The sequence below is a fragment of the Malaclemys terrapin genome, chromosome 5 (assembly GCF_027887155.1).
Source record: "Malaclemys terrapin pileata isolate rMalTer1 chromosome 5, rMalTer1.hap1, whole genome shotgun sequence".
NCBI lineage: Eukaryota > Metazoa > Chordata > Testudines > Emydidae > Malaclemys > Malaclemys terrapin.
Window position 1 is genome coordinate 47,829,525 of NC_071509.1, and position 26,594 is coordinate 47,856,118.

General features: G+C 39.6%; 1 protein-coding gene across 3 annotated transcripts; it reads right to left on the minus strand.

Annotated features, from left to right (window-relative positions):
- Positions 1-2,556: 2,556 nt before the first annotated feature.
- Positions 2,557-23,197, minus strand: YIPF7 (Yip1 domain family member 7). 3 transcript variants are annotated; one of them, XM_054028988.1, is made up of 6 exons: positions 23,133-23,197; positions 20,111-20,227; positions 17,006-17,172; positions 14,609-14,754; positions 9,333-9,514; positions 2,557-3,751 (listed from the first exon to the last, which is right to left on the minus strand). In XM_054028988.1, the coding sequence occupies exons 2-6, from the start codon at positions 20,224-20,226 to the stop codon at positions 3,589-3,591; spliced, it is 774 nt and encodes a 257-aa protein (XP_053884963.1). In that variant the 5' UTR covers position 20,227; positions 23,133-23,197; the 3' UTR covers positions 2,557-3,588. The 3 variants fall into 3 exon arrangements, with proteins under 3 accessions (XP_053884963.1, XP_053884964.1, XP_053884965.1); XM_054028989.1 differs by lacking the exon at positions 2,557-3,751 and having other exon boundaries at positions 9,422-13,117; XM_054028990.1 differs by lacking the exon at positions 2,557-3,751 and having other exon boundaries at positions 9,422-13,117; positions 14,604-14,754.
- Between the last annotated feature and the right edge of the window lie 3,397 nt (positions 23,198-26,594).

Sequence of the window (26,594 nt, forward strand, 5' to 3'; positions counted from 1 at the left end):
AGGAGTCTGACTCCTTTAGGGGAAAAGTAAAGCAACATGCACTTTTTGGAGCAGCAGGACACTCCAAAGCATTCTTGGGTAGCATCAGCTGTAACAAACCTTTCAGTTTCTGGCAACAGTATCATTCACTTAATAGTCTGGTTTGAAGCCTCACACTATGTGACAATTTCACCATACCTTCCACAGAATCTTCTGGAACCTTTCCTCCATATCCTTGTAATGTGACTGCCAATTTGCCTCTTGTACACAGTATGTGCCCTGTTGGAATCATTGTTTGAAATGAGAGAATAGAGGCTAAATAACCATGCTTTTTTGTGCAAGCAGTTTGTAAATATTCAAGGTTGAATTTTCACATTCATAGTGAGGGTAGCTCAGAAATCAGAAGATAGACCATAAAAATGATTTTTACTTCTTTTTAAAAGCTAATGCTTTTTAGGCTCATCTAATGATTGCCTGGGTTCTCACTCATGATTATTGAACTATTGGAGTTGGCAATGCTCAAAAAAACAGTTCAAAAGTTTTGTGTGTTTATGAGGAGAGGAGAAAACATGAATTAAAAATCACACAGTGATCAATTAGTATTTTATAATTCTCTCTTTAGCAAGTTGAAACTAAGGGCCTACCACACTTTTTAATCTTTTATGCAGGGATGTGGGAAAACGAAAAAGCATGGTACAAATAGTCCAGAGGAGGAAAAGCATAGTGCTGTTGGTTTGGTTTTGGGAGAAGCATGTCCAAAACAAAGCAATGTGATGGTGATATCCTGCCATCACACATGCATGTTTTGTAGTGATTTTATTTGAGGCCTGATCATTTTCAACCTATTGTTTGTTTACATTTCCATTCCACTGCTGTTATATATGGGAGAGTAGCACAGTGATGTTATTACTAACTAAAGGCCCTATAGAACACACCTTGGTAAAACTGACCAAAGAACCAAAAAAGATCAGAGAGACTAGAGGAATGCTGGCACCTTGGAATGCGTCTTTCAGGTGGAAAAGATCTGGGGTATCATGAGTAAATTAGGGGGGTGGTCACCAATTCATGTATTTCCAGTCCTAGCCTGTCTCAACTGTAGGAACCACCAAATCCACGGACTAGTGGCAAAAAAGCTTTTGCAGGTTCAGAGGGAAGGGGAGGATTCTAGAGAGTCACTGCCCCTACAACACACATCCACTGGCTTCTGGTCACACTGCTAAAGAGGAATATAGACCTAAATCTGCAAAACTATGAAGCACACTGAGATGCGTAAGAATGACACACTGCGTTATAGGCACACTAACTCCTCTAACAACACACTCTACTTCATGTGCTTAGCCAACAGTGATAAACACAAGTACAAGCAAATGCCAAGTTATTCTTTCCTCAGGTTCCCATTGTCATCTTCTGCACATTTTTCTTTTGGAATTAAGCTCTTTGGGGTATGTTTTGTCTTCATTTTGGCAAGTACGTGTTGGAGCTTAATAAGTAGAATCAAATAACAATAGTTGCATCACTTCATATCACACATTTTCTCTTCTTGTTTGCATTTGTTCTGTCAATGGCCCTTTGATGGCAAAGTTGCAAGGTGTCCATTATTTCCTTAAGTTATACTTGTTGTTTATTAACATAAAAACATAATATGGAGGCCTTGATTCACTGCTGCCCTGTACCTTCTGTAGTCATTTACCCTAATGCGGAGTGAGTGGAAAGTGGGTATAAAATGCTGCCAGATCAGAAGGGAAGCATTTTAAACCTGTTTTGCATTGGTGGAAATGGCTATACAATGTGCAGGACAACCTGTGAATCAGGCTTTGATTGTTTAATTTTTTTAAATTGAAAACATCTAAAACTCTCACAAAACATAAACGCAACCCTTAATTATTTATTTGAATTGTCTTCTTGTTGCTGTGTTATGGGAAGTAAGTGAAGCTCTGTATGTAGCTTTCCCTCTTGGTGAAGGTGGATGAATACAGAAAATATTTTTCCATAAATAATCAGTGGAGTTTTTAAAAGAATTTGGTCAGTTCATGCTTGTGCCCCTTTTGTGTTTGTTTCCTGCAACACTAGTGTGATCAAGTTGTGCTGAAGTTCAGCGAAATCAGATTTCAAAGTTGCCCTCACAAGTATTCACAACAATCAGCTATTAAATTTGCAAAGGCAAGTATATGCGCCATAAGTGCTTGTGGGGCTCCTTCAATAAGGAAGTAGAAACACATAGCATGTGGCTCATCTGAGCAATCACAACTAACCTGGGCCCCGATCCTGCAAAGACTTACAAAGGTTATTAGTTTTACACACTCTGAATAGTTTCATTGAGGTCAGTGGGACTACTCACAAAGCACAGAGTTAAACATTTATATAACTCGTTGCAGGATTGGGGCCCTAGTCAGTTCAGATAGTGAATACTGAATACCTACACACAACTATTCACTATCAATCCACAGAGGTAAAATATTTAGCAGAAAATTCACTGAATAGTTTTGAATAATGAATACACTGGAGAAAATCAATAAATATTCCTCAAAGAGAAAAATGGGTAAAAACATTGATTACAATCTAGTTTATTATTATGTTTATTATTCAGTTCTGCCTTTACAGTGTTGTTTCTCGAGCCTTTTTATGACTACATTCTTCAGTTTCTTTCACTAATACAGGATTCTGCCTCTTAAAATGTTAAGCATACCCAGACATCTTTATTCCCGTCTGATGGCTTGATACTCCCAATAGTACTTTTTGAAATATTTTATGCATTCTGTGCTCCAGCCCTGTTACAAAAATGTTGGGTTGCTGTAATACTAACAACAGTGAATAGATTTTTTTTTCTGTATACAAAATGGGTGAGATTTGTACTTTGCTTGCACAAATGCAGTTCTGCCTTTCAGGAGACATATTTAGTAGTTACCTTTGCTTTGTGCAGTGTTTTTTCTGCAGTGACAGCAGGCAGCGGTTTAGTGGCAATTTTAGACTCCAGCATTACTGTACATTATGTACAGTACAATGAGGCTTTGCAGAGCCACATTTCTTAAAAAAAACGAAACAGGATGACATTCCTAGTTTGCTTACTTTGTATTGTAACAACTTTGCTCTTGCTGTCCATCTTTGGCAATTCTTCAACATTATAAACAAAGGCCGTTCAACCTCTTTTTTTAAAAAAAAGGAAAGACTTCTTTTTAATATTCATGTAAAATGCCAAATTGAACATTACTTACATTAAAACAATTACTTTAAACTTTTCACTTGAGTTACTATGCCTATAAAATACTGCATTGTTATTGCCTTTCACTTACCCCTTCTGCAATAAATATTATCCCCATCAAAACGCTGCAAGTACACAACATCATTTTTTAAAATTGCATTTTATTTTGCATATTTCCTCCCTAAGATGTCTTATTTTTACTGAGCAAAATGTTTTTAAGGTTTGACACTTTTAGAATGTCATTATTAAAGTTATCGTCCTGTTTTTATTTCTTTATCCATCATCCATTAAGAAAATAAAAGGTAAAGCATAATCTATTTTTGTTAATGGAATTTAATATGAATCTAGAAAGACTAAAAGTAAAAACACCCACACAAATAGAATATAATCAGGCTGCTACAAAGTAAATTTCAGAAAACAGTCAGAAGTGCAAAAAGTCCATAAAGTAGAGCACAGGGATAAGCCACGAGAAGCTGCTGTCCTTCCATGGCTAACGCAGAGATAAAAATTTTGGAAGCTGACAGACTGCACCATCCAATAATAATCAGAGCTAACAAAGTTCCAAGTATCCCCCTATAAAGGAAAAATAAAACAAAGAGAGTCCACTGGTTAATATGTGCAGAATGAAGTCTTATCACAGTCTAGTTCATGTCTTCTAAGATCTTGTTGTTAATGAGGCAGTAGTCACTGGTAAAAACAAGGAATGACGTATGTAATGAAAGTCAAGGTTAAGCAGTGAATTAAAACAATAAAACATCAAGCAAAACTGATTGCTTGATTGCTCCATTTCAGATGGAAACAACAACTCCATCAATGGTTCTACTTGGAAGACTAGCAAGCTTCCAACTACTTTGTCCAGGGCTGTAAGCAAACCTGGGCTCTGAGCTTTTAAATTTCAAAGTGAACAGAAGTCCCCTAGCAGCTAAAATCAACATGCACAATATGTTATGATTTAAATAGAGCTATGCAGATTTGCTCTTTTTACCAAGGCAGCCTGATGGTCTAGAGGCCATGTCTGGTAAGGCATATGAGCTTGAGAAAAGACAATGTCTTGTATCACTCACTTGTGATCACTCACACTGGCTCTTACATCATTCCTTCTCTGCCCCATTGGCATAGAGCACACACTAGAGGCGTGTCAGGAGAATCATAGAATATCAGGGTTGGAAGGGACCTCAGGAAGTCATCTAGTCCAATCCCCTACTCAAAGCAGGACCAGTCCAACTAACTCATCCCAGCCAGGGCTTTGTCAAGCCTGACTTTAAAAACCTTTAAAGAAGGAGATTCCACCACCTCCCTAGGTAACCCATTCCAGTGCTTCACCACCCTCCAAGTGAAAAAGTTTTTCCTAATATCCAACCTAAACCTCCCCCACTGCAACCTGAGACCATTACTCCTTGTTCTGTCATCTGCTACCACTGAGAACAGTCTAGATCCATCCTCTTTGGAACCCCCTTTCAGGTAGTTGAAAGCAGCTATCAAATCCCCCCTCACTCTTCTCTTCTGCAAACTAAATAATCCCAGTTCCCTCAGCCTCTCCTCATAAATCATGTGCTCCAGCCCCCTAATCATTTTTGTTGCCCTCCGCTGGACTCTTTCCAATTTTTTCACATCCTTCTTGTAGTGTGAGTCCCAAAACTGGACACAGTACTCCAGATGAGGCCTCACCAATGCCCAATAGAGGGGAATGATCACATCCCTTGATTTGCTGGCAATGCCCCTACTTATACAGCCCAAAATGCTGTTAGCCTTCTTGGCAACAGGGGCACAATGTTGACTTATATCCAGCTTCTCATCCACTGTAACCCCTAGGTCCTTTTCTATAGAACTGCTGCCTAGCCACTCAGTCCCTAGTCTGTAGCAGTGCATTGGATTCTTCCATCCTAAATGCAGGACTCTGTACTTGAACCTCATCATATTTCTTTTGGCCCAATCCTCTAATTTGTCTAGGTCCCTCTGAATCCTATCCCTAGCCTCCAGCGTATCTACCACTCCTCCCAGTTTAGTGTCATCTGCAAACTTGCTGAGGGTGCAGTCCACACCATCCTCCAGATCATTAATGAAGATATTGAACAAAACTGGAAAGGATGTAGCAGTGCATACTGGGCAGTAGCAATTCCCATCTAGCATAATAGCACTTTGGAAGCATTGAGAAATTGGTGCAATTTAGAGTAGAACTGTGGCTGCTCTACTTTGCACTGGGGGCCAAATTGGCCACCCCAGGCTGGCTCCAGGATTGATAGTGTTGGAAAGATGGCATAAAGTCACCTTTGCCCCAGTCAGCCAAGAGCTGCTTAGGTGCACTTAGAGATTTAGCTCTCAGTCTAACAGCACATTCCTGCTGGAATAAATAGTTTAGCACCAATATGGCCCTGGTGCCAGTGGTGTCTTTGAAGGCCAATTCCTCAGGCACCTTCCAGGAGCACAAAAGTCTCAAAAGGCAAGAAAAATGCTGTGCTTATGACGCATTGAAGGACTGGACAAGAGAGCCTATTCAGGCAGGCTGCATTTGTGTGCCATGGAGTCAAGCTCCAAGGTACAATTTGCACAGGAACATGGAAGGGGATTTGTGGGACAGCTAGGTTAGTACCAGGTTTTCAGCTTTGGATCTGCACACAGCATGGACCTATTGACCAGAGCACAAAGTTGTCACATAGCCTGTAGATGTGCCCATATCTTTGCACCAGTTGCTGCAAACTGGGCCCCAGGATTCCATTCTTCAGCCCCATTCTCACTTGCCTAAGCACACAGCCCAAGTAAATGGGATAATCACTCTGTTTAAGGATTTTGTCTAAAGAAGGGTTTGGGGGGGTGGGGCGGGGAGATCAGCAAACTGCTTATTTAAATCTATTCTTATCAGACACTATTACCCCTAGAAAATGTAATCAGCTTGTGATTAGGCACAGTGCCATCTTAGATTGACATGAGTAGCCCTGTGAAAAATTGAATTTTGTTTCACACATTTTTCCTTGAAAATGTTGGCCATTTCTTTGGTGCCATTTTGCATCCTCCTTGTCCCGAATTTTGATTCATTCAAAGTTAAAATGAAATTGCTAATTTTGCATCAAAAAATGTGGAAAAAAATAATTTTTTTCAATATGAAAAAATTCAAAAATTCATGACCTAACTGCTATCTTTGCTAAGAGAATGAGCTCAGTTTCAATTACAGAATTCTCTCTCTTTGTATCTTATCTGTCCATCATCTTAGGTAAATTTTCTGTGAAAAGAGACCAAACTTAAGCTATTTACAAAATTTAAAATAGGAAATTGACAAAATGCTTCATCAAAATTTCAAACTTTGACCAAAGAACTCTGCTGATTTTGATCAGTTCTATTTAAAAAACAAATAAACGTTTCCTTGAAAACTGCCAGTTGCCTTTAATAGCTTGCAGTTAGATGACCTCAGTATTTGTAGTATTTAAGGCATTTCCTATTGTAGGTAAGGACGCACAAGGGAACATTGCAGATACGGATGTAATCTTAGCTATTTCTGATAAAATTGTCAAGTTTTAAGAGCTCCCACTGTAAATATTTTTGGATTTCTAAAGATAGACTTTTAGTAGGTTTACAGCATATTACAAATGTACTGTATGTACTTGGGGATTTTCTAAAGCAGACACCAGCACCCTGATCAACTGTAACAGCTGCTTTGGAGTTAGCCCCATCTGTCCTGTAAATAAATACACATGTGCACCTTTTATAAATCCAGATTACTAAACAGGTTAATCAAGTAAATATGCATATTATTGAGACAGCAGAGGGTTCCCTGAATGTCTATGTCAGGGAGAACAGAGAAACTCTTGAATACAGGGATTATGGCCAGGATAGACCATAACAGCTCCATGAAAATGTGAGGCAAGGGCACTGTCAGTGTGCTAAAAATGCTTATGTCAACAAAACCGTTTGCTGAAAAACAATATTTATACTTAATTGCTGCTTTTCTAAATAAAGTAACTGAGGGCAGCTTTACATTTTCTAGCTACAGATTACTAACTATGCAAGACACATTCCATACCTTTTGGTGTTAAAAACAAAATAAAAAACAAAATAGACTGGCTTTAAGTTTAATAAGCAGGGAGATATTATTTATTATATATGCTGCTGGGGTGCCCAGAGGCTCCAATCAGGGCCCTGACCTCCTTGTTCTTGGCACTGTACAGAGGCAGATACAAACCCTGTCTCAAAGAGCTTACAGTCTAACAGGAAGACAGTCCGATATATACTATTTTTTTTTTTTAAAAAAGACTTGCAATTACAGTTTAATTACAGTCACCTGCTCTATTGCACCTTAGGCTAGTCATTAAGGGTTGACTGATTTCTCATAGGTGTGACAACCTATCCTGAAGGACGATCTCTCACTCTCACAGACCTTGGGAGACAGGCCAGTCTTTGTTTACAGACAGCCCACCAACCTGAAGCAAACACTCACCAGCAACTACACACCACATAACAAAAACACCAACCCAGGAACCAAACCCTGCAACAAACCCCAGTGCCAAATCTGTCCACATATCTATTCAAGAGAAACCATCATAGGACCCAACTACATCAGCCACACCATCAGGGGCTCGTTCACCTGCATATCTACCAATGTGATACTGTATATGCCATCATGTGCCACCAATCCCTCTCTGCCATGTACATTGGCCAAACCGGACAATCTCTATGCAAAAGAATAAATGGACAGTGTCTAAGGTGCCACAGGGACTCCTCGTTGTTTTTGCTGATACAGACTAACAAGCTACCACTTTGAAATCTTACCATGGAGTCACATACAGTTCCCTTGGGCATTCCAATCTATCTTGCCACCCAGGAAAGATGGACTTAGTGATGGATGGTTGCTCTACACCAAAGATCACAAAATATCCAGGTTATTCCCAGTCCCAAATGACTAGTCACTTACCCCAGGTCAGGTTGTACCTTAGATCTCACACCAAAGACAACATTTGTTGCCAATCCTATAGTAAACTATCTAAGGATTTATTAACTAAGAAAAGAAATGAGAAGATTATTACAAGGTTAAAGCAGGCAAGCATAAATACACAAATGAGTTACAGTCTTATGGTTTTAAAAGGTGACAGAGTTATAGTAATCGGTCAGCTCTGAATGACTTTTAGGGCTAAGATTGACCCTAGGGATCTCTGCTTCAGTTTTGTAGCTCCATCCCTGTGAGAATCCAAACAGCAAAAAAGATGAAAAAAATTCTTGTCAGTTATTTTTATTTCCTTCTTCCAGAATTCAAGCTGATGGGATGAGCCCTTTTGATTGTAACCTCTTCATGGGTGTATAGGGGCAATTAACGAAGTCTTTGTATTGTGATGGCCCATTTAGTTTTGATAGACCTCTTTGATGGGCAGGAGACAATCCCTCCTAACTGGGTTCACAGTTTCAGAGCAAACATTTTTTATAGTTACAAAGCAAAAACTTAAATATTACCTTATAGCAGGTGATAAAGAAGTTATAAGCGAGGTTAATGCATGCAGCAACTTAAAAGTATTAATAAAGTCTAAACACTAAACACATTGTTATAAGGCCAATAGCCATCTTAACCATACTAACACATGAATTTGTCAGTGCTTGGCTGAGGCCTATAGCCTTGGCAAGATTTGGCACCTGGTCTGCCAGCATCACAGAGGATAGTAGATTTATGCTACTGAAGGCAGCTGAAATTAGAGATGGGCCAGTACTAAAACCATTTATCCAAACCCACCCAAACACTGAGGGTTGGTACAAAAAAGTTGAAATCTGGATTTGAACTACTACTGCTGTGGTTTTACAAAACAAAAAACAGAGTAAAGGAGATCTGTCAAATCAAAGGCGACCTCAGTTTTGAGCACAACTTTATTTTAAATAAAGATACTGTAATTCCAAACTGGAACTATCCAAATTCACTAAATTTTGGGGCTTATATAGAGTGGGACAGATCTCTGAACCATTCTAGAACTAAAATTACACACAAACCCTCTCTCTCACACACACACTTTGTCCATTTCCACCTGAAAATACTAACATTCTTTTTAGTTCCTTCATGTACTGATATTTTCCTTCCAATTTTTGGCAATATAAAGTGTCCTCTAGTCTTCGCATTAAAAATTGTGTATAACACTTATTACAGTAATCCTTATGGGTTCTGCCATAATACTCTGATACTTACTGTAGTGAGAAGAAGACTGCACAGCTGGACAGGACCACCATGGGTAGCAGGCAGTATCCCAGTACACTGGCAACACAGCCATATGAGACACCTGCTATGCTCATCAGATTCAGTAAAGCATGTATTCCTAGGCACCCAACAGCACTGATGCCATATACATAGCCAAAGTGAACTTTTCCTGCCTGAAATAAATATGAGTAAGTACAAAACAGCATACATGCACCATAAATCATGAAACACTGGGAGGAAACAGAATGAAATCATGAGGTGTGATCCTCTTTCCGCTTATACAAGTTTTACACTGACTTCATTTATGCCATTTTATGTGTGATCAGAATCAAGGCCAGTATTTGGGGATTTTTTCTCCCCTCAAATAAAAATATCCCAAGATAAATGTTTCATTAATAATTTATATTTTAATTTGCATTGAATGGATAGAAATACAGGACCCAACTCTACATTTCCTTGTACTAATCAGGCTCCAAGGAAGGACAGGAACTGGTTAGGGAGACTCAGGAAGGTGTTTGGAGTCGTAAGATAAAAATAAGGAAATTAAACTTTAGGTTAAATATCAGGAAAATCTTTTGGACTAGGAGATGTGATGCGTGGGTCTCCCAAGAAAAGTGGTGGGAGCCCCATCACTTGAGACATTTCATACTAGATTGGTTAGTGGGGATGCAGTACTATTTTTTTGTAATTATATATCATTGTTTTCTTAAAAATTACCGAGGCCACAATCTGTTTAGTAGATAGTAACACTTCTGTTTTCCTTTGTGCATTGGGGACATCATGTATCCTTTCATTACAGCAGTTTAAATCTTTCATAATGAAACACCAAACCTGGCAAGACTTGGAGTCTCTTTCCGCTACAAACCCAAAACTCTGACCAGGCTTGATAAAAGTTTGTGAACCTTTGGGGAACGTATGTTGAATTTCAGGGTGGATTTATCCCTTCCTTCCCTTGGCTGCCATGGGGAAGTCACAGTTTGTTCCTGAACCCAAACCTAGCATGTATAGCAAAAAGTATTATGACTCGCTGCTCCATGGTATATGTTCCCTGCCACATTAATCTTTCTAGTAACTATCAGCAAATCTTTTTTTTTGCTCCACTTAGTGAGTGATTCTTCAGCTCTTTTTCAGATTTTCTTTTTAGTGAATGTAATGCGTGTGAAAGGTACCCGGCCTGACAGCTCTGGAGACTTTTATCTTCTAATTTATCCACAAACCAAGTACAATATAGGCAGCAACCACAGCACAAATTTACTCACGCCATTCCAACTCTAATTTAGATGAATCACCTCTAGATGTGAGAGAGTAGCTCAGTACCCATTCCCCATGAAATGTTTGGCCTCTCAGGCTGCTAACAAGTGGACTGAATGCTGACTGTTGGGGTAGTATTGAGATTTTGACAACTGTTTTTTTAGGAAATAATTAGAGTTCTGGGATGTAGCCTGAGGTCATCAACTTTGCGCCTCTGGTGCAATGGAACTTCTTACCATAAGGGTAAAGCTTGTCTATGCAGGAGACAGAACTTTCTCAGAGGCCGGCTCAAGATTGTAGAACTAACTCCTCAAGGAACTAAGTGCCATCACAAACCACACCACCTTCCACTTCAAGTGAAAGGCACATTTCTTTGACCTTGCTTTCTTTAACACAAACATACAGCAACATGAGTATACATTATATATAAAATATATTTGTATAGATAGTAAAAAAAAAATCACAAAGAAGATATTCTATTGCACACACAATTCTCCCCCTGGAGAGAGGATGAGAGAACAAACATATGAGAGATGTTAGTCATTTTGCTTAACACATTACTGGAATGTGCTCGGATACTATGGTGATGAGCATGGTATAAGTACCTATATGAATTAGACTAGAATAGAAATTGCACTGACCTCACCACCATCATTTCCAATAGGCCAATCTACAGTCTTTAGATTAGATAGCAACAAGCTGCAGGCACCACTGATCTGTGCCAGATTTGAAACAGTGACCAACAAGTAAAAGCTCTATATCTCATTACAGTTGGAGGTGACAGACAGCAGACTCAAACCCAGGGGCCCTGGGTTTCCACTGCTCTGCACCTTGCGTACTCACATTTGTGAAGAGTGGGTATAAAATGCCACCAAATCAAACTTCTACATTCACTTACACAAGTGGTAGCATTTTCTACCCACTTAACACAGGTCTGAGATCACAGGATGAAAGGCAGTGGAGAATCCAGGCTCAATATTTTAATTTTATTTTAATTTTGTTCCTTCTGCAAGACTGAGTGCAGTAAATTTAACACATCCCAGTTCAAATTCTGCCAAACTAATAGGTCCTGATTCTGATCTCATGTACGTGGGGAGTATCCCCATTGAACTCAGTGGAGCTACACTGGTGCAAAAATGGTCTGAGAAGAAAATCAGGGCCATCATCTTCAGTTATATCCTTTTTTCCCCCCCTTCCTTTCTACTGCACCAGACATAAATTCTCTGTAAATCAAACATTGCTCGAAGTGGAATTTTCACTTAGCTGCTAACCTCCCTTCTTTTGTCTCTGTCACAGTAATTTGTTAATCTTAGATTAAACTTCTAAGTAGGGCTGTGTCAATTAAATACTCTGAAACAAACGATATAAAATATTAGTTGATTATTGTTGTTGCATCTGTCTGCAATACAGTGTCTATCAGCTGATCTATAGAAACTATTGCCCCAAACGATTGAAAAAGTTAAACCTATTAAAAACCTGCAATGACTCCAGTGGTAGTTGTTAGTAATCTGATGTAGCAATTAGAGTTTTAAAAATATGCATATATTTTAGGTTAATATTAAAGGGCTCTAATAGAGGTTTGAGAAGAGGGAAGGTGCCCTAACCAATATCAGTATGATATCTATTAGGATGGAGAAAGACACAGTATTCTACACTGGAGCCAGAGGTGTAATTTCCAGCTGGTGTAGATGTATCTGCGCTAATTCTGATCGAGCTATCACACTAAAAATAGCAGTGTAGCCACAGTGGTGAGTTGGGCTAGATCTTGGCTAGGCTCGTACTTTGGAAGGCTAGCTGTCTGTGACACTGCAGCTACACTTCTACTTTTAGTACAGTAGCTCGATGCGAGCTAGTATGGGTATATCTAATTGATTTGGAAATAACAATAGTCGCTATTTATATTGAAGTTTGCATGTTCAAGGCACTTATTCCTAGGATCTGTAAGGTTCCTCGGATTCAGCAGTTTATCATAGAGATTAGAGTCCCCCCCCACCCCCGAATTAGAGCGCTCCATTGCTTGGGAAGCACTCCATTCCTCAAAATGCATGTGTTTTCACTCCCTTTCAGATAAACAGTTGCCAACAACCAGTGCAATGCTTTAGTAACAATGGGGAGCCCCATGTCTCTGATCAATAGTTGAACTAGGAGTCTTTGGTAGCTTCTGGTTCAGCTTTCCTGCTATCAAAAAGCTGTTAGTTGGTAGAGAGGGGTGAGGCAGGAGATGGGGGTGGGAGAGAAAGAAAGAAGGGAAGAAGTTTAAATACAGCCCATTTTTTATGCTTGCAAGGAAATCTGAAAAAAAAAGTACTACCAACATTAATTGACAAGTATTGCAAGTTTTGAAAATGAAGATATTTTGAAGATTGTTCACATTTTCCTTTTGTACTGACTTCTAGTTGCACGAGGAGAGATTTTAAAGAATTATTTCCTTCCCCACAATAACATTGACAGAGGTCCAAAACTGAGGGTGTGTGTCATTCTGGAACATCTTCCTATTCCCATTCCAGTTTCAATATTGCCAACCCCTACAGATCAAAAATAATGAGTCAGATTCTCAAAAATCATAAGACTGGACCAAAAAGCATGCACTTTAAAAATAATAATCATAATCAAATCACATTTATTCATCTGTCTTTTGACTTTAACTCTCCTCTATTCCTCTGCCAATGTGTGTGTGATAATTGCAGGTTGAAAAGCCAACCTTTAATGCACACAAAATTGCATGCCTCTCTGGCTGCTCAGATATAGACTTCACTTACCCTCTCCTCACCCCTAAGATAAGGGAACTGCCATCCATTTCCTATTGCTGCCTCCTGCTGCCCCATGACTTCTCTACCTGGGACCCAGCAGCACCACTTCTCTGACTTCACCCTTCCCCTGCCCCCTGCTGCCTAAGAACCCTTTCTCTGCTATAAGCCCACATAGGAAGGCAGGACTCGGTGGCAGGACAGGTCTGTGTCCTTAGGTCCAAGTCTTTTACACACAACTCTGCCCAGCTCTGAAAATCATGGGATCAGAGGAGCTTCTCACGTCATCGCTCCAAAATCCTGTGACTCACGAACAATTTACAAGAGTTGGCAATACTGCCTTCCCCTGGCTGCTCAGAGGGGACTTCTCGTACCTACCACTGCTGCCTTTTCTGGGGGAGCTACCATTCTATCCCCTCAGTCTCCCACTCCATCACTGTCCTCTGCACTTCCCCCGGCTCCCTCTTCCTCCCCAATCCCTGCTTTACCCTATTCCCTTGCAATTCCTAAACCTGCTTCCTGCATTCCGCAGTGCTCTGCTCCCCCTCACTCTCCCCATCCAACTTACACAGTGTCTCTGCTGCTCCTCACAGTCCCTGTGTCTTGTTTAGCCCCTTGAACCACAAAGTGGCAGCCATTTTGCTTGTGGGGATGGCTTCAATCTCACTGGAAACAGGGGGAGGTTGCAGCCAACCTTGTTAGGAGAAGTCTCACTTCCACATGCAGGTAGACTGTAGGGAAATGGTGGCCATCTTGCTTTTTTCAGCACTTTGACAATAATAGGAAATTATGCCATTTTGAATAAGGGGGAAATTGTGACTTGGCACCTTTCATCATGTTTTCATGAGACAGGTAAAAACACCCCAATATGGCTAGAGTCACATTAAAATTGCTAGAGTTGGCAGTACTGTAACGTAGGTCTTGACCCTGCAAACTGCTCCGTGTGGTGGACTCCTTGTGAGTGAGTGGAACCCCTTGACACATACATTGTATAAAATCTCTCTCTATATAGGCACATATGCCCAGAAAATATGCCCTGCTCTTATACTTTTATTGAAAGCATTTTACCTGTGTTACATGAAGGTGTAATTTTATATTTAAATACTGTATGTATAAGCTGTACAGCAAAGAGATGTTCTTATATCCACTCTCAATAGACGCTGAAGCAAACATTTCATTTTGTACCTGCTCAGCATCTTCCAAAACTGCACACAGTTGTTATTTTACAGTTATGAACTTTACAATCTCATGACTTCTGCCTTACTGTACCAGTAGCAGTGTAGCTCCAAGGGCCAAACAGAAAACCATAGGCCCAGTCAGGTCTGTCTCATTCATAATGCTGCCATCCGCTGGTTTTATTGGGTTTAGAACTGTTAATGTTTTCTGCCATATGTGATCAAAATTAATTCCAAGTTCTGCAAAAGGAAAGTTCCATGATTATCCATGATTTTTAGAAGCCTTTATATACAAATCCACTAGATACCACAAGTCCAAAGTAACAAAATGAGCTGCTTTTTTTTTTCCCCCACAAGGAAATAAGAATGCAGTAGAATGTACAGTAGCTGCTCATACAGTGTCTTTAGGACTGAATTCTGACTTCAAGCTGGGATGATTAATTTATTAAATTGAATCTTATGTGATGGACCAAAAATACTGACAATACTGTCCACATAATGTTTGGTTTTCCTATTTTTACAATATATATGTTTCTAAAATCTTATTAATTGAGACCTCAAATAATAAGCTGATCTGCAGTAACTGCAGAATTCAAGGCTTTTTAGAACATCAAGGACAGCAGAGATACATGCTTTAATTGTGAAAATCTGACAAGAGAAGTGTCTGAATGCTGTACTGCTAGAGGCATTTAAAAACATGACACACTTCTCTTCGAGGAAAAGCAAAAATAACTTATGTAGGATTTTATGGGCTTTTTGCACTTGCACGATTATTCCTGTGGATCACTCGATATTGGATGAAATCCTTCCCCATTGAAGTCGATGGGAGTTTTGTCATTGACTTCAGTGGGGCCAGGATTTCATCCTTAATCTCTGCAGAAATATTAAAACTCTCAGGAGTAACTTTTTTCCTGTGATGCTCCAGTACGGGTTAGGGCAATATTGGAATTGGATAGCCAGCATTTGTGGGACCAACACCCAATTCAAAAAGCAGATGTCCATGTTTTGCACTCTGCCAGGCCATTTTTTTGAGAGAGAACATTGAAGCCAGATATTTTGCATGCACTGTCTATACTATAATTTTGTTACTGTAAATACACATTTTAACTGGAAATGGGCCTGACCCACACCCCAGCTCTGAACACCTCTGGAACTTTGTGGATCAAAACAGCCTTGTTGTAGGGTGAACTGCGTGTGGTGCTTGCTGCTTGCAGGTTTGGGACTTCTACATTCTATTTACAATAGGCACTCTAATATGGCTCTTATGGAAGTCAATGGTAAAAATCCCAATGACCTCAATGGTGCAAGCTGAATGTGCCTAGAATTTACTTTGCTTCATTATGTTGAATCAGTGACAAATAAGTCCAATTTTACCCTTATCTATTTGTTATTTATAAAGCAGCAATATTTCTGTAAATAGAAAGAAATCTTCACCTGTTTATTAGCTACAAGTATTAAGGCTTGAGCATACCTTGCTTATATTAAACAGTACCTTTTTTACAGTTTAATGGTCAACTAGGTGAAGGTATGCAGGATGCACAAACTTTCTCCAGTTTTCCACTGAAATAAGCTGCCTTAAATCTTTTTAACTAGTAAATTTATTACTAGGTATGCAAACTTTATTATAATACATGTTTATTAATTATAGGTACCCTCACATGATGTCTTATTGTGCGATATAAATACAGAAGGAAAAATTGCTATGAAGCCTGAATACAAAATTTATTGTTATGCTGTCACCTAGTGGTAGTAAAGTATATGATCTATGTGCCATAAAAATGAATTAATACTTTTATTTTCTATGCAAATTGTGGCACTGCCCTTCCAATCATAAACATGTGCCTATGTTAGAAATACAAGATAACAAATCAACAGTCATTTTTTCTGATTTGACAGTCTAGGATTGATGATTATTTCTTAAAATGCACAAATAAGGATTTTGATTGTGTGTTGTCAAGTAACCAAGAGTTACAGTTCTTATACAAAAGTTTACCAAGTGAATTTTTAAAAAGTCTGGTTTTGAGACAAGGTATGTCAAAGCAAATGTAAATGAGGTGAAGTTTGGTTGTTTGTATTTATTTTGAAGAGGCTAGGGGATTTAATATTACTTCCAGTTTAGGACAATACCTAATACCTGTTAATATGTGACTTGGATCTGGGCACTTGTACAAAGATCTGCCTGCATGTATGCAATGCAGGAACTTGGACACAGTCTCCTTTTTTTCTTCTCTAAACCTGATCCTGAAATCCCCACTAAAGGGTATTTGGAGTGTGCAAGAACTGCAGGATCCAGCTGCTGGCAGATATCCATCCTGGAGGATTCAGGGATCTTGGTTGAAGTGATGGAGAGGTACAGGCCAATATCAAGTCTAACTATTGGGGGCGGTGGCTCTACTGGATATTAATGTTTCTCTAGTGACTTTCATGAGTTAGCAAAAAGAACCATATATACAGCTGGTAACCACACAAAGTTAATATTTTAATTCTTTACCTTCTAGCAAAGGAGGTTCTTCATCAAAACTGTCAGCATAACTAGAGTGGGATAAAAACTCTGGATTGTATGTTGGCTGCAAAATCTGGCCTATGTAACTTTGAGAAGACGAAAGCATTTCTAGAGGAACAAAAGCACCAGGTTGAGGCGACTCCTGTGCCTGGCACCTACAACAATAAGTACAGTTAGACAGCTGGGTAAGTAGTCAGTCAAACAGGCAACTTGTGACAATCAACCTCACAATAACCCAAAGCTGTCCACTGGTGTATTTCTTCTGTGATCAGACTACCAGCTCCCTCCCTATCTAAATACACTGCACTCCTTCCCCTTGCATTGTGTCCTTCACCCAGCACACTGAATAAGGAAGAGGTCCCCAGGATAAAATTATCTTTAATTTCATGATTACAAATGATCATAATACAGGCACACACTAGCATTTAAGGTTGCAAGGTCAACCTGAGTTTTTTTTACTTTTGCAGCCTCAATGACACCCTCAAGTTATTAATCTATTTTAATGGAATATATATAATTATATTTGAATGTATGTTTTTCTTAAACACCTGTAAAAAGTTCTAGCAATGTGTGATTAAAAAATCTGTATTAATAACATGAGGCCCAATTATTTCCTAATTATTATTATATAGTGTATTTGTATTCCTGTAATGCCTAGAGGCCCCAGCCAAGACTAAGCCCTCATTGGACTTAGCACTGCACATATATATAGTAAAACAGCCCCAGAGACTTTATACTCTAGATAGTGAAGACAGACAAAAGGTGGAGAAAAGCCATGTTGCTGATGTGGCATGAGGTACAGAAAGAATAAAGTGATTAGCTCAAGGTCACCCAAAGTTGGGAGCTGATTACAGATCCCCTGATCCCCGGTCTTAACCCACAAACCATTCTTATTCCCTGTGATTTTCAACATGGAGGGGGCCTGATCCTTGGATCACTTGTGCAGACTGGGAGAATTAATTGTTTCCCTGGCATCATTCCATTTAGCTGCAATGGTGTTGGGGATATGCAGCTGGGAAAATGATTGGCTGAAGGCAGCAGGGAAAGGGATTGTGGGGTGTGTGTCCCATAGGCAGTGGTGGCTAGGGGAATCCAAAGGAGTTGTGCTGTCAGGGAGCCCAAAGGGAATGGGGGAGAGTGATTAACCTGACTTTTCGTAGATCACCTTGCCTCTACAAACTCTCTGATTAAGTGGGGGGGCCTGGGCAAAATCCCATCTGCTATGACAACATAGCCTCTGTCTTCACGAACAAGGTCAGCTCCCAGACTGCTGCACTGGGCATCACAGCATGGGAGGAGGTGACCAGCCCTCTGTGGAGCAAGAAGTGGTTCAGGACTATTTAGAAAAGCTGGATGAGCACAAGTCCATGGGGCCGGACGTGCTGCATCCGAGGGTGCTAAAGGAATTGGCGGATGTGATTGCAGAGCCATTGGCCATTATCTTTGAAAATTCATGGTGATCGGGGGAGGTCCCGGATGACTGGAAAAAGGCTAATGTAGTGCCCATCTTTAAAAAAGGGAAGAAGGAGGATCCGGGGAACTACAGGCCAGTCAGCCTCACCTCAGTCCCTGGAAAAATCATGGAGCAGGTCCTCAAGGAATCAATTCTGAAGCACTTAGAGGAGAGGAAAGTGATCAGGAACAGTCAGCATGGATTCACCAAGGGCACGTCATGCCTGACTAACCTAATTGCCTTCCATGAGGAGATAACTGGGTCTGTGTATGAGGGGAAAGCAGTGGATGTGTTATTCCTTGACTTTAGTAAAGCTTTTGATACTGTCTCCCACAGTTTTCTTGCTGGAAAATTAAAGAAGTATGGGCTGGATGAATGGACTATAAGGTGGATAGAAAGCTGGTTAAATCATTGGGCTCAACGGGTAGTGATCAATGTCTAGTTGGCAGCCGGTATCAAGCGGAGTGCCCCAAAGGTCGGTCCTGGGGCAGGTTTTGTTCAATATCTTCATTAATGATCTGGAGGATGGCGTGGACTGCACTCTCAGCAAGATATGCTGGAGGCTAGGGATAGGATACAGAGGGACCTAGACAAATTAGAGGATTGGGCCAAAAGAAACCTGATGAGGTTCAACAAGGACAAGTGCAGAGTCCTGCACTTAGGACGGAAGAATCCCATGCACTGCTACAGACTGGGGACCGAATGGCTAGGCAGCAGTTCTGCAGAAAAGGACCTAGGGGTTACAGTGGACGAGAAGCTGGATATGAGTGAACAGTGTGCCCCTGTTGCCAAGAAGGCTAATGGCATTTTGGGCTGTATAAGTAGGAGCATTGCCAGCAGATCGAGGGACGTGATCATTTCCCTCTATTTGACATTGGTGAGGCCTCATCTGGAGTACTGTGTCCAGTTTTGGGCCCCACACTACAAGAAGGATGTGGAAAAATTGGAGAGTCCAGCAGAGGGCAACAAAAATGATTAGGGGGCTGAAACACGTGATTTATGAGGAAAGGCTGAGGGAACTGGGATTATTTAGTCTGCAGAAGAGAAGAATGAGGGGGGGAATTTGATAGCTGCTTTCAACTACCTGAAAGGGGGATCCAAAGAGAATGGCTCTAGACTGTTCTCAGTGGTACCTGATGACAGAACAAGGAGTAATGGTCTCAAGTTGCAGTGGGGGAGGTTTAGGTTGGATATTAGCAAAAAACTTCTTCACTAGGAGGGTGGTGAAGCACTGGAATGGCTTACCTAGGGAGGTGGTGGAATCTCCTTCCTTAGCGGTTTTTAAGGTCAGGCTTGACAAAGCCCTGGCTGATATGATTTAGTTGGGAATTGGTCCTGCTTTGAGCAGGGGGTTGGACTAGGTGACCTCCTGAGGTCCCTTCCAATCCTGATATTCTATAATTGTATGAACATCATTTTTGGAAAACTCGATGATGGGAACTTCTCAGAGTCTTCCTTCTATCAGAGCCTCTCTCTGTGTTTCTATTGCTACTGCATCCATTTAGCTAGCCACATAAAACCTTAAATGCCATTGAACATTTTGACATCATTTCTGGCAATTAGACATTGTACTTTGTTGCTGAATGAAAACCCCTTTTTTAAAAATAAATCAATATTTTCTTCTTACATGGGGTACTTACTTTTGGCTTCCATAAAGATTTTCATGGGCCCCTAAATCGCTATAACCTTGATCTTGAATATCAGTGGCATAGTTAGACTGGTAAAAGTCTGATTCAGATTGCTCAAAGTTTGACATTCTGGGGAAAAAAAGATTTATAATATTGATGAAATAATGTTCATTAAAGTAAATCTCTATTTTTTTTTAGAAGTACTAAATACAAATAATGAATGGTAAACTCTAGTGCCTCAAACTTAGAGGTGCAGTTTCTCTGGGTGAACTAACATTAATTTGAAGTGACAGAAATAGATTGAATTTGAGCTCATTTTTGGTATCACTGCAGAAATAATTTCTTACCTGCCAGCTCTCATGTGTGCTAGTGTGTATTATTTTAAAAACTTAAGGAGATGAAAAAAATTACTAACTCTGAAGAAATCTCACATGACTGTCTGCCTGGCAGTATTATCAAAAGTAACTCAGTAATTAGTCATCTTCATAGGCAACATCTCAGTCAACATTGGTTTAGAAAGATTCATTTTCCTATTTTAAAACAAAATGATGGCCATGTCTGAGACTTAGTGAGATGAGCTATTATCAGTGGCTTAGTTAGACTGGTAAAAGTTTTTTTTAAAAACAAGTGGTTTAGGAATTGAAGACAATAACTCATTGACTTTAAGGCCAGAAGGGATCATCATGATAATCTAGTCTGACCTCTTGCATATCTCAGGCCATAGAACCTGACCCCCATACGCATTCCTGTAGTAGGCCCAGAACCTGTGGCTGAATTAGTGAAGTCCTCAAATCTTGATTTAAAGACTTCAAGTTACAGAGAATCCACCATTTACTCTAGTTCAAACCAGCAAGTGACCCACACCCCTTGCTGCTGAGGAAGGTGAAAACCCCCAGTGTCTTTTACAATCTGATCTGAGGGAGAATTCCTTCCTGTTCCCAAATATGGTGATCATTTAGACCCTGAGCATGTGGGCAAGACAGCTGGGAAAGAATTCTCTGTAATAACTCAGAGCCCTCCCCATCTACTGTCACATCTCCAGCCATTGGAGATATTTGCTAATAGTTCATGGATGGGCCATATGCCATTATAGGCAATCTCATCATACCACCCCTTCCATAAACTTATCAAGCTCAGTCTTAAAACAAATTAGTTTTTTACCCCCACTGCTCCCTTTGGAAGGCCTTCGTCTAATTTCTAGCCTTAACTTATTGATGTTCAGTTTGTATAGTTATATATAACTATTTTCTAAGTATTGATTGTTTTAATATACTGCATGAGTATCATAAAATAATGGTCTGCTTAAAACTAGGAAATGGAAATTTTACAGAACTTGGTTATATGATTTCTATATATCAATACTCCAATTGGAGTATTGAAATTGGAGAACATGTATTTATTTTAAGTGGTGATCTAAAAAGGGATGAAATATTGTATAATTTGGGTAATAAACTAGATATACAAAACCAATTCTCATTTACACTGGTTTTACACTAGTTCCCCTACCAGCCACTGCAGTTGTGGCACAGACCAAGCAGAGGACAGCAGACTGCCTGGGATAGTTTGTCTGAGAAAGATTTTTTACATCACCCCAGGAAGGGAAATACGTGGGGTGACCCACCCGCAGGGCCGAGTCATGGAGGAGGCTGAAGTTCCTGGAGTGAGAGAGGCAGCAGGATGAGAGGATGATGAGAGAGACACTGCCAGAGGAGGATGCGGCAGCTGGAAGAGCTAATCCCAAGGATCGTCAGGAGGAGGCACAACTAGCAGTGAGCTGATCCCATGATAGGGGCCATGTTTTATTTGTTCTGTAAAGTGTCATGCATGTTTATGGCACTATAGAAATTAATAAAATATTCTACACACTGTATACATCTTGCATTAGTAAGTCAGTTGCACTCTCAAATTTGACTGAGGTGCCTCTCCCACTCTAATTACAAGTAACTATGGTCCAATATACTGGTTCCAAACCTGCACTCTTACTCACATATGTAATCCCGTTTTCTTGAATGGGCCCACCACAAGATTAAAGACTGAGTTTCTGATGTACAATTAGTACAAATATGCTGATATCCCATGACTGACAAAGATGTTGACCCTTGTACAGCCTCCCAAAATCGTGCAGTTCCTGCTCAGAAGAACTGCATTAGTTCATGTGCATGCAGGCATTGCAGAACCAATGGGTGAGCAGAGTTTGCCCCAAATGTGTAAATGAATGTACTCATTTGGCAAGCAGGCTAGAAAATGCCAGCATTTAAAAGGTTAAACTCTTAAAAATATTTATAGAAGTTAAGCAGCCTGACTCATAACCATGACCGTGTCCGATTTATTTGACTTCTTACTGGATTTTAATATTTGATTTAGGATGTGTATTATTCCTGCGTTCCTCACCTTGCCCTGCTTTCTGCTGTCTCCCACATTCCTGATTCAAAATATGCTTTTCACCTAGATTACTGTACAATTGCTGCCTAGCCTGTCCATGTATCAAGCACATCCTGCTCACAGAAAAGCTCTTTGCCTAAACAACTTATTAAGGTAAAAGTTAAAAATATCAGTAATTCCTTGGGGTGCATGTGAACTGTGTATTCAAAAGTTTCATATTACATCCCATAATCAGACTAATCTGCTAGAACCTAATCCCTTCACTTATCAGAAACATTTAAAGTAACAATCACATCATCTATCAGTGTTTTCTTAACAATAAACAAATCATATAGGTTTCCCTAATTTAGGAAAAACTGATTTATGTTTGCTAAATTGAGTAACACGTGTTTTTTTATTAGAAATCTGACACTAGTTCTGAGTTATGTACAATCAAAATTAGGAACTCAAATGTAATAAATCTTAGAACACAATCTAAATCTTTATAAATTTAATTTCTAGCACATCTTATGCAGAGTTGCTTTTCACATTGCTCTAAAGTATGAAATAACTTCACAAGTCATTATTTTTCAAAGTATACTAAAATCCATGTATTATAGAAGGTGTAAATTCAATTTCTTAAACAGTTTGGAGCTAAATGTAGGTAACATACCTCTCAATATATTAAGTAAAAAATCCTCCTGTACACTGAACTTACATGTTGGAAAAACAACTATGATATCCTGTTGCATTAACAGAGATGAGCTTGTGCTATTTATAATGTTCTAAATTTGTCCTTTGAACAGATGCAAATGATTGAAAAGAACCTGTCAGTATCATGGACAACACTTAATACCATATGTAAGAGTTCACTAACAACAATACTAAGCAATCATTGGGGGAAAAAAAGTTCTAGGATTTTAAAACCCAATTTTAACTTAGATTATAAAATCTTCAGGGGTAAAGTCTCTGTTTTTTTACTACATGATTATATAAAACGCAGTAAAATGAAGTCCTCAACTAAGCCTCTAGGTGCTACTATAATAGTAATAATATATAGCATGCATATAACTTTCATAAATGCTGCATAAATGAATATACATATGGATGTGTGTTCTATAACCTGGGTTGCTACAAAACTTCTAGTATGGTAAGGATTTACAAATAGGGTACTTTAGCAATCCCCAAAGATAACTCTCGATTGGCATGCATTTTAGCACCAGATATTTAGCCAATCATAACAATCTTTGCCTTTCTTGAACCATTTACCTGATTGTGTCTTGATGAGCACTCGGGCTGATTAAGGAACAGGACATTAAATGGGATGTATTACTGGGTCATTAATCTATGCCTCAGGTGCATTTTAAACTATTCAAGGTTAAAGGCCAGATTACTTCAATTTCACAAGAGGTGTATTAATGGTCCATTAATACATGCCCTACAGTACTTTAAAACTAGCATAATATAGGTGCCATTTCATTTTTTAAAAAAAAGAAAAGAAAAATACTGACCTATTACACTTTCACTGCATATATGCCTCCCGAAAAATAGTTGAGAGATGAAGGATAGGAGAAAGTAGAAGAAAAATATAATGTCAGTTTCAGCTAATTAAAAGGGTTTTCAAAAGTAATTTAAACTGTAATATTTATTAGGGCTGCTATTCAGGGCTTGTCTACATTGCCCCACAGTTCTGATCACGGGAGTGTGGATAGCAGTGCGCACCAAAGTCCAGTGCTGTAACTCCATTGTGTGGATGCTGCAGGTGTGATCTAAAAGGTTCCTAGTTTGCATTTTGTAATCTCTTCAAACAGAATTACTGTGAGTGAACTCGGAACCTTTTAGTTTGTGCCTCCACCATCCACATGGGGGAGTTACAGCACACTGCTATTCAAATCTTTGTTTAAATAAGAGTTTGTGTTTCCGAACTGTTTCTTTCTCCAATTTTTACTGGTATGCCCAGACTTTTTTTACCTGTGTACCTTAAAATGATGTTGAGACTTGTATTAGAGAAATCCCAAATTTTACACTATCTTATGGAACCCCACAATAACTAAAGCTTGCCAAAGTTCTACAATTATGTGGTTAAAGTTAATCTCATGATGACAGTATTATGTCAAACTAGTATGAGGAAATCTTCTAAGTTCTGGGAAGCCAAATAGAATTTCACATTGGACATCATCAAAAGAAACTTCATTATTACATTACTAAATAGGCACACAAGCACTGTACTAATTCATGGGAATGGTGCTTGCTTGGTTAACATTGTCAGTTTGAGGTTGAAAAAGATGACAAATTCCAGAATGGCATCAGCAGATTAGGGCAGGGCTCTTATGGACTTACACCAAATCGCCCGATGTTGACACTCTAGAAGTCAGTTTATGCTGAAAAGTTAAAAAAAATAATTTGTGTCAATCATAGGGTGACCAGACAGCAAATGTGAAAAATCGGGATGGAGGTGGGGGTAATAGGAGCCTATATAAGAAAAAGACCCAAAATTGGGACTGTCCCTATAAAATCAGGACATCTGGTCACCCTAGTCAATCAAAATAGGACATTCCCCCCTCCCCATCTCCAACCTCTCCCCCCCAAATAACCCCAACTTTCCAGCTAGGGGTAAGGATTGATTTTAATATAGTGCTGAGAGACTTTGCCACATTGAGAAGTAACTTACGACCTAATACTGAGAAGTTCTGAGCACCCATAACTTCCATTAAAATCCACTGGAGAGGCAGGTGCTTGGCACCACTCAGGATCTCTAACTGTGAGAACTGGGCCTCAGCTATGGAGGATTAATGGGAGTGGTAAATAATGAAGGGGACAGGATGCAATCAAACAATATGCATTTTAACACACTCACCTCTGAAATCAAACTTCTAGGAACAAACAATGCAGGCCATATTTACAGAATGACAAACTCTATCCTGGGAAACAGTGACTCTGAAAAAAAATTAGGGGTCATGCTGGATGATCAGCTGAACATGAGCTCCCAGTGAGACACTGCAGATAAAGAGGCTAAAGCAATCCTTGGATATATAAACAATATCAATTAGGAATAGGGAGGTTATACTTGTTATTTGGCACCAGTGCGCTCACCAATAGAATACTGTATCCAATTCTGGTGCCCGCTCTTTGAGAAGGATGTTGAAAAATTGGAGAGGGTTCAGTGTAGAGCAATGAGGATGATTAAAGGATTAAAACCATGCCTTAAAGTGATAAACTAAATAGATTGAGCTCCCTGAGTCTATCAAAGGCTACGTCTACACTATGGGGGGCGGGGATCGATTTCAGATACGCAAATTCAGCTACAGGAATAGCGTAGCTGAATTCGATGTATCTGATCCGACTTACCCCACTGTGAGGACGGCGGCAAATCGACCGCTGCGGCTACCCCAGCAACAGCGCTTACTCCTACCTGGGCTGGTGGAGTACACACGTTGATTTGAGGATCGATTATCACGTCCTGATAAGACGCGATAAATCGATCCCCGAGAGATTGATTTCTACCCGCCGATCCGGGCAGGTAATGAAGACAAGCCCAAAGAGAAGGTTAAGAGGTGACTTGGTCACAGTCTATACATATGTAGATGGGCAACGGAAATTTGGTAATAGAGGGCTCTTCAGTCTAGCAGAGAAAGGTATGACACGATCTTGACTAGAAATAAAGTGCACATTTTTAACAGTGAAGGCAATTAATCATGGGAACAATTTACCAAGGCTTATGGTGGATTCTCCATCGCTAGACATTATAAATCAAGATATGTTCTACAACCACAGCTACTGGATATGAAGCAGGAATTAAATCAGGGAAATCCTATGGCCTGTGCTATGCAGGAGGTCAGATTAGATGATCCCAATGGTCCCTTCTGGCTTTAAAATCTAAGAAAAAGAAATTAGAATACTCAAAGAGAGGTTAGAAGATATGGAGAACCATTCTTGAAAGAATAATCTTAGACTAAGACGGGATCAGAAAGAAGTATTAAACAGAAGATGGAAGGGAGTCTGAGGTAAAATGAACACAATATGTTATCTTGTTAAAAATAGCTCCAAGCACAACAAAGGAGGCCATGATACACTTGGATGTATTTTTAAACTGAAGTAATTACCTGTGCAGCCCTCATCACATAATACCTATCTA